This window comes from Anguilla rostrata, chromosome 1, assembly GCF_018555375.3.
Source record: "Anguilla rostrata isolate EN2019 chromosome 1, ASM1855537v3, whole genome shotgun sequence".
In the NCBI taxonomy this organism is placed as follows: domain Eukaryota; kingdom Metazoa; phylum Chordata; class Actinopteri; order Anguilliformes; family Anguillidae; genus Anguilla; species Anguilla rostrata.
Window position 1 is genome coordinate 63,252,156 of NC_057933.1, and position 13,442 is coordinate 63,265,597.

A 13,442-nucleotide genomic window follows, 5' to 3' on the forward strand; every position below is an offset into this window, starting at 1 on the left:
TCATAAGCTGCTTTCATCAACATTGGTCACTGAGAATCGTGAGTTTTGTCTTACATTTTCCAGTGGAGAAATGCGTTTAAATAGGCTATCATTTATTATTATTAATGTGAGTACAGGCAAATACTGTAGGCTTACAATAAGTGAATGTGCCACGTAAGCGTATTTTATGAAAGTCTGTTTAGGTAAGGGAGTGATTGCCCAGTTGGAACACTGCTTGTTCTATATTATAAGAAAATTGTCTTTAGTTTACAAAACAATAATGTCATGTGTTCTTCTGCTGAAGAAAATTTGAATACTACGATAAAACAATCTAAAATGGCAATTTCCTTTGTGCTATTTTCCAACGGCTACGTGCACAATTTCTACACTTTTTTTTAACGAAGTGGCCCACTCCCCTCACAACATCTTATGGCCTAACCACGGTTCATCCGCTTGCTTCGATGGAGAGAGGTAAATTGTGGGTAGAGATGATGGAGGACCCGGACGGGAGTCAAACGCGGTGCTCGCACAAAAATAAGTATTACTCCACATTTTAGTGGCGTTTTACTGCCACCAACTGGCTATATCTGTAAAGGCAGCTCAAATACGGTAGCAAACGATGGCCTATTATCGAGCCAAGAACTCCAAGTGCGATGGAGTAGGTGGCCAACACAAAATAAAAAGCCTGCAGCAGCCGTATATTGTGAACAACGCGTAGAATATGCATCCAATATATAAATATTTCCATCATGCTGGAAAATAAAAAGCTCACAAATATCATCAATCACAGAACTCATATTCCCTATGTGAAAGAAGTTATTTTGAGGGTATGAAAACATTCTTTTCACAGTAGGCCTACGTTGTTTTTTTCCAGCAAGTTCAGCCTGGAGCTCGAGTCTTTTTCAGTGACAAAGGTAGGCTACTACTTGCCGTTTTACACCGCCGCTGGACAAAATAAATATGAGATTCGCGCTTTTCGTTTTCGAGCTAAATATTTGTGACCTTGCCCTGATCTGTCTCTTACTCTGTTTTCCGCTGTAAACTAACTTGATCTAGCGTTTGATGGGTAGAAAGCAATGCTTGCCATGGATAGATGAGACCTAATATATGTATATATATATATATATATATATACATATATCAATTGTGTAGTGTCCTACACTTAACGCAATGCATATCGTACGGTGTCTAAATGTACGATATGAGAGGTCACCAATCTGTATGCAGTTCCTTTATTTCAATTAAATCAGTTTTTTAAAAGATAGATATAACTTCAATTACAGACCCATAACAGTAATAATAATAATAATAACAACAATAACAAAACAACAATAATAATAATAATAATAATAGTAAGATTCACAGAATTGTGAGACGACTAATAAATTACTGTTTTACTGGAAAACGATTTTAGACTACCAGATTCGGTGTAATTATTTGGTCACTTAAATGGATAGGGTCCATTAAAATAGTTTGGTAGATTTTTTTGACCGGTTCGAAATATTTATGATTTTGGATCTGAATGTGTTCTGAATAAATTTGTGTTCTGGGATCTCTTACATGGCCCCAACGAGTAACTGATGTGGGTTTTTTTTCTGCTGTTCCATAGTGTATGCAATGTCTGTCTGTCTGTCTGTGTGTGTGTATGTATGTATGTATATATGTATATATATATATATATATATATATATATATATATATATATATGTATATGTATATATATATATACAGGTCCGTAATCTCCTTTCGTGATAACGGCTTAAAATTTATAGGTCGTAGCCTCACATTACACAAAATAAAAACTAAATCCAGGAATAAAATATGGTAAAAATCATCTTAAAAATCTCTGTAAAATTTAATTTACCAGAATGGCAACATCATGAATCACTGGCAGCACACGGTCTTTTCTGAAGTTTTGGATAGGAATAAAGATAATTTCGTTTTCGTTTCAATTAAGAAATGGAAAATCTTAGAGTAAAACTAATAGGCAAAAACAACAACAACAACAACAATAATAATAATAACAATAATAACAATAATAAAAAGATCGTGAAGCCAGACTGCTAAAGGTAATGGAAGACTTGTACCGTCTGTATGGATATGTCCCTGCGGTCTCAAAGGGCACTTCAGGTCTTAACTATTAATCTGTATCCCTGAAGAGGTTACATTTAACATTAGCGAGGTTTGGGGGGTAATGTGAAATGTCCTGTGCGAAACCCCAAATACTGAAGTGCAATTTCAGATGTTCTGCAGCACCAATCCAGTTGTTTATTTTGTGTAAAAGCAGTCAGTCATTTGGTGTCCAAAATCCCAGGGTCAACGGGTAGGCTAACTAAAAGAAGTCCACTCCACTCGTCTGATGAAATTTAGTGAAACAAACATGAATGACTCGTTTTCAAGACGGCTGCAAACATCACGATGGATATAGAAAAGACGTCATGGTGATATCCGAGATAAGAGGTCTCGGTCGTGACTTTGGACTTATCATCATTGTCCACTGTTCGGGGGTAAATCGAACAAGTCTCTGGTACCCAAGGAGTTTCATCATTTTTCTTCAAGTGATATATATATATATTTTACTTTATTCATCAATTTTGAACATGGTGTTGTGTCGTTTATCTGCCGTGTCGTCATTCACCTGCGGAAAACGACAAACTTAGGAGCAGTATACAGGACATGTCATCAGAACAGCGCCCAACCTGTAAATGACCACATAGAGTAAAAATAAGTGCATAAAGGTTAGGTTCCTGACATAAGTAACCCTTTCCCGCATTCTTTCCCAAATGCACAGTGGATTTAATAAGGTGTATGCCTGCTACACAATCGCGTAGTAAGAATAACATTCAAGTTCAAAAGCAATGTCGGTCAAAGCTCAATACAAAGTTCAACTTCCGAAAGACGACTGATCAAAACGTATTGGGCAGTTGCTACATCAATGTGCTATTTAGTTTACATCGGTATTTTACTTGAAACGTTATGAAAGACTAGGATGTATTAAGTATACATTTTTTAGAGCACTTACTTTCCATAGTTGTTGATATCATCAAGGACATGACGTTTCACCGTTGTTCAGCGCGCGCTCACGTACAAAGTAGCTAGGCTATAAGATACAATAGCAATAATGATGATAATACAACAAAACAACAACAACAACAATTATTATCACTCAAATTAAAACAAAAATTGTGTGGGCAGAAGGCTCGTCTTCTAGGGCGATCAAATAAAATAGTTAAACCAACCACCAATGGACAAAACACGTTTAAAGGTGTATAGCCTATGGTTTCTGCTCTCTAAAATGCACAACATCATCAAAGGTGTTGGATTTGCCATTTTAAATGGCAGACTGTTCAACGTTTGGGTTCTATCTCAAGCTCGTTTTACCTTGTTAAACCAAGGCCTGTTTTCATATTACATTGAGAACGGACTGTTGTTCGCAACAGTAGCTAAAGAAGCATATGAGAGCTTGGATGTATTGATAGGCTACGTTTGTTGTGTTTTTACTGAACATGCAAGTAGTATTGTATTACTAAGATATGTAGCCTACCTATGTGTGTAAATGCGGAAAACACTTAATGACACATGCAGGCGAGATTTTGTCACAGCACACTACGTACCAGATTTATATCAATCTGAAATAACATTGTAAGACAGAAATTGCACTTAGGCTACTATTTCCAGATTATATTGTTTAAATAGGCTACAACATTTTTAAAATCACATTGTCTGTAATTCTGAATAGGAAATGAAGTCTGTTGCATATTTTAATTTGAAGTATTCTTGTCTATTTAATTTATGCCAGGACAACGGCTACATATATTGCCCAACTGAATGCTTGTATTAATATTCAATGTGTATACAATGGATTGGCTGTGTATTATATATAGATTATAGATCATGATATCACACTCAGGTAAAAACAACACAAATCTATATTTTTGATTTGAACAGAAGCAGTTTGTGAATAGCCTATCAATATTTTATTTTAGAAATAAAACTTAAACCTAACGTTTTTCTATAGCATAAGCCTTTCAGAGTAGTTACTTTCAACACTCTTTAGTTCTTTGCCAGCTGTGATGATCAAATTTCACATTTAACAGACGGGATTTTCAAACGAATTATTTTGTGAAAAACTAGAATGCCAAAGCATACGATGCCATTCTGTTTCATCACGTTCAAAAGAAAAAGTTAAAAACAAACGTAATTCTAATGCATTTCAATAGGCCCACCTTATAGAATTGCTCTCTTCTTCAGATTCAGAATTATAAACATGTTATGGATAGTGTGTTCCCCCAGACCAATTTACAAGTGTTTAAGACGAATTAGTAATATGTAAAACATCAGCCGTAGTAGTGGCTCGGTAGCCTAGTGACTGTGTTAGCGTCGGTGACCTTCTCCCACTCCGAACTTGAAGTCTGTCCGTGGATTAAGCTCTGAGAATGCCTTTGCACAGATTACAAAGTTTAAACTACTAAACAAGCACAGCATAAATAACGAAAATACCGAACTATATATATATATATATATATATATATATATATATATACGTGACGTTGTATGTAACTATTAAAATAGGCTATTTTTACAGGCTACACATTCATTACATTACATTTATTTGGCAGACGCTTGTATCCAAAGCGACGCACAATAAGTGCATACCGAAGGTCATTGGAGCAACTACAAAACACAGGTCCGATAAGGCTAATCTTTTTGTAACAGTTATTCATAGTCATAAACACATTAAGTCCAGTTCACACAATAAACATTACTCTGACCTAACCTATGCTAAGTCAAACTAGGAGGCATGGCATTCGAGAATTAGGCCTACACATACATAGTAACATGTTCTATGTTATATTAAATTCTTGCAGAATACATATAGTACCCATTTTAATACCATGTGCTGTGTTACAGTTCTATCAACACTGCACAGTTTACTGTGTTATACTTCTGACACAAGTTTCTGTGCAACCATTGTATTATTTAACATATTCAGACTATCGATATAACGTATTGTTGTTTATGGAGGTTCTTGAAATATTACCTGGTGCGTTGTATTTAACCTTTAAGGCTTATTTGTGCGGAGCTGACAACAATGAGTAGAATCCTCGCTGTTGGATGCATTGGAGTTCACGATTTCCATGTAGGTGGCGTCTCCTGATCGCGCTTGGTCAAGTCTGTCATGTCTGAGCCGACAAAAGCCAATGCTGGCTGCCAAAAGCGCTATAAAAACCACAGGTCTGTCTCGAGCTGCTTTTGCTTTTCGTAGACACCCTGTATTCAATTATGTCTTAAAAGCCGAATACAAATGCACGAATTTGTCTGCATTCGCGCATAGGCGGAGCCTGTGGCCGGGAAAATGGTGACTTAGTTGTGTTATTTCAATTATTTTAATGCGCAACCTCCTAACAAGACAGTCGATCCGGTATTACTTTGTTAAAAAAAAACGCGTCCGCCTTTGATGTAGGCTAGATTTTAACGTCTAGTTAACAATATTGCACTGTAATCCCGCTGTTGTATTACCCAAGTCAATTCCATCTGCTTTGTCTATGCGCCGAGTAGGCCTTGATCATTTAACCGTGGCTCAGCAGTGGACGCAGAGACCCTGTGGTTTTAATCTTTGTTTACGCTTCTCATTCACTTGACTCAAGTTCCAGTAATTCAAACCTGCAGCAGTGAGCTCGCTCTACCACATTCGTACATACAAGAACAATGATTTAGTTAAATATCAGATCCATGGAAAATTCACAACTATAATATCCTGAAATCTAATACCAGATAGTCCTGATCGACGTACACGACACGTTTATAAACACATTCCTATGTTCAACCCTATTATGGTGGCATAACTTTAGGGACATTTAAATTAACATTGCAGTTTAAAACTAAAAAACACTGATATGTATAATAATGAACATATTGTTGCTTAGGCCCAAATCTATTTTGCATGAAATTAACAATACTGCGGTTCTGCTTGCTGCTGGACAGGAAGGTTTTAAATCTTGGCCAATGTATAGCCATGGCACAATCAATGCACGCATTTGTAAAATTAATTAATTAATTAAATAATTTGCCTATATATGACATTTGGCCTGTATACAACAAAAAGGAAATTGTTCGTTTACTGGTCCTCAAGTCTTCAGAAAACTATAATAATAATAATAATTTATTTATTATTCAATTATTATTACTATAATTAGCTGCAGCAGTAGTATAAGTATTAATAGAAGGATTAGGCCAAACAGTTCTGCGTGTAGTAGCTATTTACTATGAGTGAGTAGCTAGCATACCCATTGTTTTATCTTGTGATGATCTCCGCTACATAGTTTGGAAAATTGTCTTAATATAGTCTGTGGATGTGTAGGCTATGGACTGTACGTTGTTCCTGTGTCAGCAATAAAATGCAAGAATCAATAGAATCGGAGCAAGTGTGTATACAAGCAATAGCAAAGACAATAATGGAATATAGGCCCATTGCCATTTTTAACAAAGAACCTTTCTTATTTATAACAAAATATGAGTATGGAAACGAGTATGGACCCCAAACATCGTCAGCTTGATAACCAAAGGCTATTGTTAGGGTGTAAATTTCACACAGTCATTGCTTAAAAACGACCAACACAAGACACATACAATAACGTACGAGTGTCTAAATTTGGTAGAGACGTGATCTTTTCCAGTAAAATAATGTTTATTTCAAATAAATATGTAGTGTCCTGTTTAATAAGCTTGGCCTAACACGAACAAGAGGTTTGCATATTAAGGCTTCGTGTGAACCCGGGATGTTAATAAACTAGTGAATATAGGCTACGGTATTGCAGTGATTAATCTTTTAACCACACATACATCCTCATCTTGAACAGTTTGTTATTGTTAAAGTTACTAAATAATTGAATATCCAATGCTAAAACATTTACAGTATTAAAGTAAATTTGCACTGTCGAAATGAACCTTTAGTCTATCTGAAACGCCCACCCTACTTTGGATTGAATTAAGTAGGCATTTAGAGAATATTTTCCATTGTACGCAAATGATGCACGTGACCAGCGTCGGTGGTACTTTGACTTGTATTCCGCCTCCATTCATGGAAATCAGTCGATCAGCATATGGAAATCAATAAAAGTATTCATTAGGCCAACGCCAATGTAACGATTAAAACAGAATTAGCAAGCCTATATAAGCAACACACTCAGCCTCTCCACATAGCCTACAAAAATGTAGTCACATAGCACTCGCTCAGAATATGTCAATTTCTACTCTCGGTCACATGACTTGGCGCCTCTCTGGAATGGACGGCGATGGATCTCCACGTCAGCCTACGTCTCAAAATTTCAGCTCCACGGATCTGCTTCAAAGAGACTGAAGTAGCAGAGCGAGAGAACCATGCAAAGGACTGTTATTGAGACGAACCCAAGCTAGAGTAATGATGGATTTTGATGAGCGGGTTCCCGTTGGGTCGAATATGTATTTACCCAGTTGCACGTACTACGTCTCGGGAACAGACTTCTCAAGCCTCCCTTCTTTTTTATCCCAGACCCCGTCTTCTCGCCCCATGACCTACTCATACTCCTCTAACCTGCCGCAGGTTCAGTCCGTGAGAGAGGTAACCTTCAGGGACTATGCCATTGACACATCCAGTAAATGGCACCACAGAGGGAATTTGTCCCACTGCTACTCAGCAGAGGAGATGGTGCACAGGGATTGTCTGTCTGGTCCGACCACTTTAGGGGAAATGTTCGCGAAAAACAGCTCCGTGGGTTTCCACTCCAGCTCCAACTCCACGCCTAATTTCTACGGAAACGTGGGCAGGAACGGGGTGCTACCCCAAGCCTTTGATCAGTTTTTCGAGACAGCATACGGCAACACAGAAAATCCATCAACCGACTGCTCGGTGGACAGAAATACCACAAAACTACCTACCGCCGCAGCCTCCGGCTCCGAAGCGTGCCATGAGCCAGACGGGAGAGAGCCGCGAGAGGAGTGCAGCAGTCCCGAATCCTCTTCCGGCAACAATGAGGAGAAATCCAACTGCAGCAGTACGTATGAAGACGCGCCCTAGTTATGAGAGAAAGTTTGCAATCTAGCGCGCCGCTGTTAAACATTTTATATGCTGTTTTATAAGCATATAAGGTTTATGGAGGGCCTGTAGATTTACCCAACAAAACTTTGTTATAAACTGCAGGATCACGTGCTTGCATTTGAAATTGGCCGTGAAAAAAATCATGCAATTTTTTCCACAGCACTTTTAAGATAATGTATTATTGTAAATACATTATATTAATAATTGTATGTCATATTTCTGTAATGTGAGGATTATTATTATTTTGTGAAAAGCTGTTATTTGTCCCTTTACTGTTCTTTTCACGAAGTAAATCAGTGTTTAATAGAGGAATTGTCATTTTATATGCCTGTATTCTATACGAAGGTGGCCATTATATCATAGGCCAAAATATTTATAAAACAAAACCGTTATTTTGTTATAACCAATAGCTGCATGTTAATTTCAAGTCTGCAGCGGTTGATTAGGTTATAGGCCAATTATTTAATTATGATTACGATTTGTTCATCAAATCATCAGCGATGCAGCTACTGTTCCTTATTCACATTCATGTTCATATTAACTAGGCCTACCTGTTTTTTTTTTTTTTTTACGGACAGCAAAAAAATTTTAGAAAATCGGTAGAATTATCGTTTAATATATAAGCGGTGATTTCTATAGAGTGATGTGTCCAACTTATATTCACAATGAATTTACTTTGCCATGTTTTCATTGTCGCTGTTCATAGTTTTCTCTGTTTTTCAGGTGGCCAGAGGACGCGTAAAAAGAGATGCCCCTACACTAAATACCAGATCAGGGAACTGGAGAGGGAGTTCTTTTTCAGTGTGTACATTAACAAAGAGAAACGCTTGCAACTGTCGAGGATGTTAAATCTAACCGACCGCCAAGTGAAAATTTGGTTTCAGAACAGGAGAATGAAAGAAAAGAAACTGAACAGAGATCGCTTACAGTATTACACTACGAATCCATTGCTTTAGGATTGTACGGCGTGGACTTGTACTCTACCCTGTATACCGAGGCTGAGCGGTTAATTTCAAGTTCGAGGCTGCAAATGTCTTCGGACTAAGACCAGCATTTTGAAGATGTTCTCTCGTAATTTGTAGCCTAAATTGTGATGTATGAAAACAACTGGACCCTTTTATTCACTTCACGATTATATTCTATGTATTTCATACATATCATGATGCTTAGCTCTCATTTTCGCATATCCATTACACTCACCGAACTGACAGAGTTAATGACTATGTATTTTGTAATCAGAGACACGTTGTTTTAAATTCTACATTTTTAAATATCTATACGCTGTGGTAAAATAATTACGGGGGAAATGATCTTGTACATTTTAGTCTTTGTGGTTATTGATCTTGATGTGACCAAAACGGAAACAGGCCGTGAATACAACAGTGTTATACGTGATACATTGGGCTACATCTGTTTATGCATTCATCACAATCGTTAAGTGTCAAACTTGTACCACTTAAAAGATAAAGTAAAGTTTGCACCGCCAAGAGAAATGGATGTCGCTGTGATTTGTTTATGTTGTTTATTGTTGCAACACACGCGTCCATATGGTAACATATAGAATAATATATTTCTTATAATACAGTATGATACTACGAACCAATACAAATTTTGACAGAATATTCTGGTTTTCGCTGGTAACTGAATGGAGCATTACATTTGTTTAGCAAAAACAATTGACTGGAAATGACATGAATTGTTGTCAAAAGAAATGCGCTTAAATGCCGTAATTGCAATCTTTCACAAAATTATTATTCAACCATTCGCATAGAAACATGAAATTGAATATTTTCATCAAACACATAGGAGCTATTTATAAGAAAGTTTCAACGGTTTCCTGGCTTTATAATTCAATCACCTATTTTCATTAGCCCCCTGTTATGTTTTAATACAGCATTATTTTAATCCTGAATAACATTAGAAGCATTACACTACAGTCTTGGTTATACAACAGTTGACGTTAATATGAAAATGGCACTATTTCTCATTGTTTTAGAAAACCAAAAGAAAGACATTTATTTTCAAAAGAGTAACTATTCTTTCACGTTTATACACAAATGATCTGGGTTGGAAGGGGTTAAGATTCGAAGATTTTGGTTTGGTTAAAATTGCAGTTTACTTTGTCCTTAATTTAGACTAATACATATCGCAGCTCGATAGGTCTACTTAAACTACTGGAGTGGTTTAGCTCCGCTGGTACTGGTAAGATCGTTTTAATGAGGTCAAATTATTTAAAATTTTATTTATTTGCCATTTTTATTTGAAACATCTCTAGACGAATACAATAGCATGGACTAAAATTTGGCAAACTTGTTAGCCCAGCATTTTGTCACGTCTTATATTGCAGCGCTGGTATGAAATCTATTTTCCTACTTGCTGCCTTTGAACTTCTTGATTCGTATAGGCCTTCCACTTTATTCGTCGGACAGAGAGAGAAGGCCCCATGGTTTGGTGTACCAACTGGTCGTGACGTATAACTAAAATTTTTAAGGATGAACCCATCAAGCAGCTAAGCAGAATTATCCTGGAACATTAAGTTACGCATTTAAGGCACAACATATCCTAGTCTTTGTGGCAAGAACATATAGTATTTCGCTGACGTCACCAAAATATAGCATACACTTCGAAGTAATGAGTTTTCACCTCGAATTGATTGCATTAACCTCAGTTATCATGAACATCTATTTTATCTGAATAGTTATATATTTACCAGTACCACCATCACATTAGCTACTTACATATGTGACAATCTAACTGATAAAAAAGAAGACATGAGGGTTTATGGTAGCTACTCGGTGTGATGGTCTTGCCTTGCGCATCCTTTGACGGTCTCCGGAATTCCGAGCTAATTATGGCACATCCTCCCTGTTGCTGTAGCAACTTAGTCATAAAACTTGTCTGAGTCTGGAGCATTTGTAGAATTTGAGTGCAGTGCAATAAACTGTCTGAGACCAAGGTTATTAACTGTTACTAAGGAGTCGCGAACGACAACTGGAACCATTGAAAACTTCTGTCCACTGGTCTTCCTGGCTTCACTTGTGATGTGCTTTCGGCGTTCGGCAGTTGCAGGAATATTAGTAGCCAATGGATGTTTTTCCACTGGGCGGCGCTCTTTAGATCAATGTCATTGCCGTTGATCTCGAAAAGCATACAGGATCCGTTCTAACGCACCAAAAACGGTCAGTCCTATGCCAATGCTGTAACGGAAATGGATATAAAGGTAAACAGTTTTCTATATCGAATGTTACATATATTTTCGTTTCAGTGAATATGAACGTTAATTTTCCTTTAAGGTTGTGAAACTCTCTAAACAATGAAATCCGTGTTGTGCTAAACCTCGCGAGTAAAATAGGCTAGACCACAGCATAAAACCCGAAGAAATAAATTTGTGGTGTCATAATACAGGTATGCAGATGTTTTCTTCGTGACTTTCATTTTGAGATCTTTGAATGGCACGATGCTACTCGTTGTATTGCAGTATGCTACTATTCTGAGAACGATCCAGATGTTTATAAGAAAATCTGTCAAAATATACAAATCGACATTGCAGTGATCCTTAAGAAGAAAAAGGGAGTCGTAGCTTACTATATATTGTTTTCTAACGCCAAGCTTAGCGTTATAAACGAATATATTTAACTAATATGGTATTTTCGGAAATATGTAGCCTTCGGCATTTACAGGCCTGAACGCATACCTTAATTTTAAATAGACAGACATAACGTCAACGAATGACATGAATGACTAACTTTTGGCATGACAATGCTGCTATCAGAGGGAACGTGCTTGTGTGTGTGTGTGTGTGTGTGTGTGTGAGAGAGAGTGTGTGTGTGTGCATGCGTGTGTGTGAGACAGGGAGAGAGACGGAGAGAGAGAGAGAAGAGCGTGGAAGGGATAATAAGGTGAATAACCATACCCGTGGGCTTTGTCTCCTGTAAAAATAAAAGCCTCCGCTGGATGTAGTAAAATGGCACGTTATTGGACATAACGACAAGAACATACGATTGCCGCTATGCTCAAATAACACAGAATTGAGAAAACCATAGGAATAAGCATACACACACATTATTATTATTATTATTATTATTATTATTATTATTATATAGCCTCGCCAAAGATTAATGAAAATTTATAAGCCGGAACTGACGAAGATCATTGTTGTCTGCAAAAATACGTAAAGTGCGCCGCTTCATACGCTTTGTTTATGATGTCTTAGTTAAGTAGGCCTACTTACTATTAACAAGGCTTGTGCTTGCAATGCCAAGTAAATAAACGATTCGCGTATTTTTACTCTGAGACAGCAGCAATAAAATCGAGATATCATTTTCTCGTTATATAGTAGTGCTTAGTCTTTTAATACAGTTAAGCTCTTTTATCACACACTACTGTACGACCTACTGCTTTATACAATCTTGCAGAAAAGCGTACGATTGATAGTAGGCCTACATTTTAGAATGAATCAAGACCAAACATGGCCCCACTGATGCACAGAAATGATCGCTGGCAAAGCTGTGGCTTTTCCTCTCAAAAGTGATACAATCTAACGTAAATAGATATTTGTACTTCCCAAAAATAACAATGATTACAGCGAAGAAGCATGTACTTTAAGCAAACTGTGTTCCTTTCTTCGATATGTGATGGATCTGCATTTTAACGTCAGGCTACGTGACACCTGATCGTGAGGTTCGTTGAATGTCTGATATATTTAAATGATTTTGTAGTAGTTGTTATTATGAATTATTTAGTTTTGACTGCTTCCATTAGGACCAAAGCCAAAGAATAGAAATTTTCTATTTTTCCTCTTCTATAAAGTGCAGGGGCTGATGTTGTACCCGATTAGGTAGGATATTGAAAGGACTGTTGTTCACAGTCCGAGGTTTTCTTTTCCCGTTTTTGAGGGAATAGAAAATCAGCCAGTTATATATTTGCCATTCAAATGAAGGACATGCACTTTTGTCATGACATTTTAAAACAGGTTTTCAAAAAATAAATAAATAAAAATAATTCATAATTTTCTGTACGATTGTGGCTATAGAGGTTTGCATGTAACTCAGTGTTAAAACTGTTTTTGGTGGAAGTTTCTGGTTCGTACTGTGCCGCAATATAATTCTTACGGAGATAAACTGAGTAGTACAACCAATTTGTACAAAGAACATTCATTGTAAATCTAGAATATTCACAAATAAAACGAGGATAAGTGGTGAATGACATGTATTTTTTTTTAAACCTAAACCTATACTCACATCTACATTACACACGCAGTTTATATATTCTACCACTTTGATTATATTTTCCGTTTTATCTGTAGCAACCATAAAGTTGCATATAGAGGTGAGATCTCCTTGATTCACTATGTTATTGATGAGTCTGTTATAAAAGGGTCTGCTAA

At 36.9% G+C, this 13,442-nt stretch overlaps 2 protein-coding genes and 1 long non-coding RNA gene across 3 annotated transcripts in view; 2 read left to right on the top strand and 1 right to left on the bottom strand.

Moving 5' to 3' along the window:
* Window positions 1-1,810: 1,810 nt before the first annotated feature.
* The window catches only part of LOC135261965 (uncharacterized), a 31,280-nt gene continuing 19,648 nt past the window's right edge, over window positions 1,811-13,442 (bottom strand). The window contains exons 3-4 of the long non-coding RNA XR_010332065.1: window positions 3,002-3,079; window positions 1,811-2,617 (exon numbers count right to left, since the gene is read on the bottom strand). This is a non-coding gene — a long non-coding RNA (uncharacterized LOC135261965). The remainder of the gene's footprint in view (window positions 2,618-3,001; window positions 3,080-13,442) is intronic.
* On the top strand, window positions 7,198-9,549 carry hoxa11b (homeobox A11b). The gene is made up of 2 exons (XM_064348662.1): window positions 7,198-8,012; window positions 8,780-9,549. The coding sequence occupies exons 1-2, from the start codon at window positions 7,400-7,402 to the stop codon at window positions 9,010-9,012; spliced, it is 846 nt and encodes a 281-aa protein (XP_064204732.1). The 5' UTR covers window positions 7,198-7,399; the 3' UTR covers window positions 9,013-9,549.
* The window catches only part of hoxa10b (homeobox A10b), a 6,094-nt gene continuing 3,747 nt past the window's right edge, over window positions 11,096-13,442 (top strand). The window contains exon 1 of the mRNA XM_064348623.1: window positions 11,096-13,442. This exon is cut by the window's right edge and continues 1,608 nt beyond it. The gene's annotated coding sequence lies outside the window, so the exon portion shown is untranslated.

Coding starts and splice junctions, on each gene's coding strand:
- hoxa11b (XM_064348662.1), top strand. CDS start 7,400: ATGATGGATTTTGATGAGCGGGTTCCCGTTGGGTCGAATATGTATTTA. Junction 8,013..8,779: donor GGAGAAATCCAACTGCAGCA/GTACGTATGAAG, acceptor TCTGTTTTTCAG/GTGGCCAGAGGACGCGTAAA.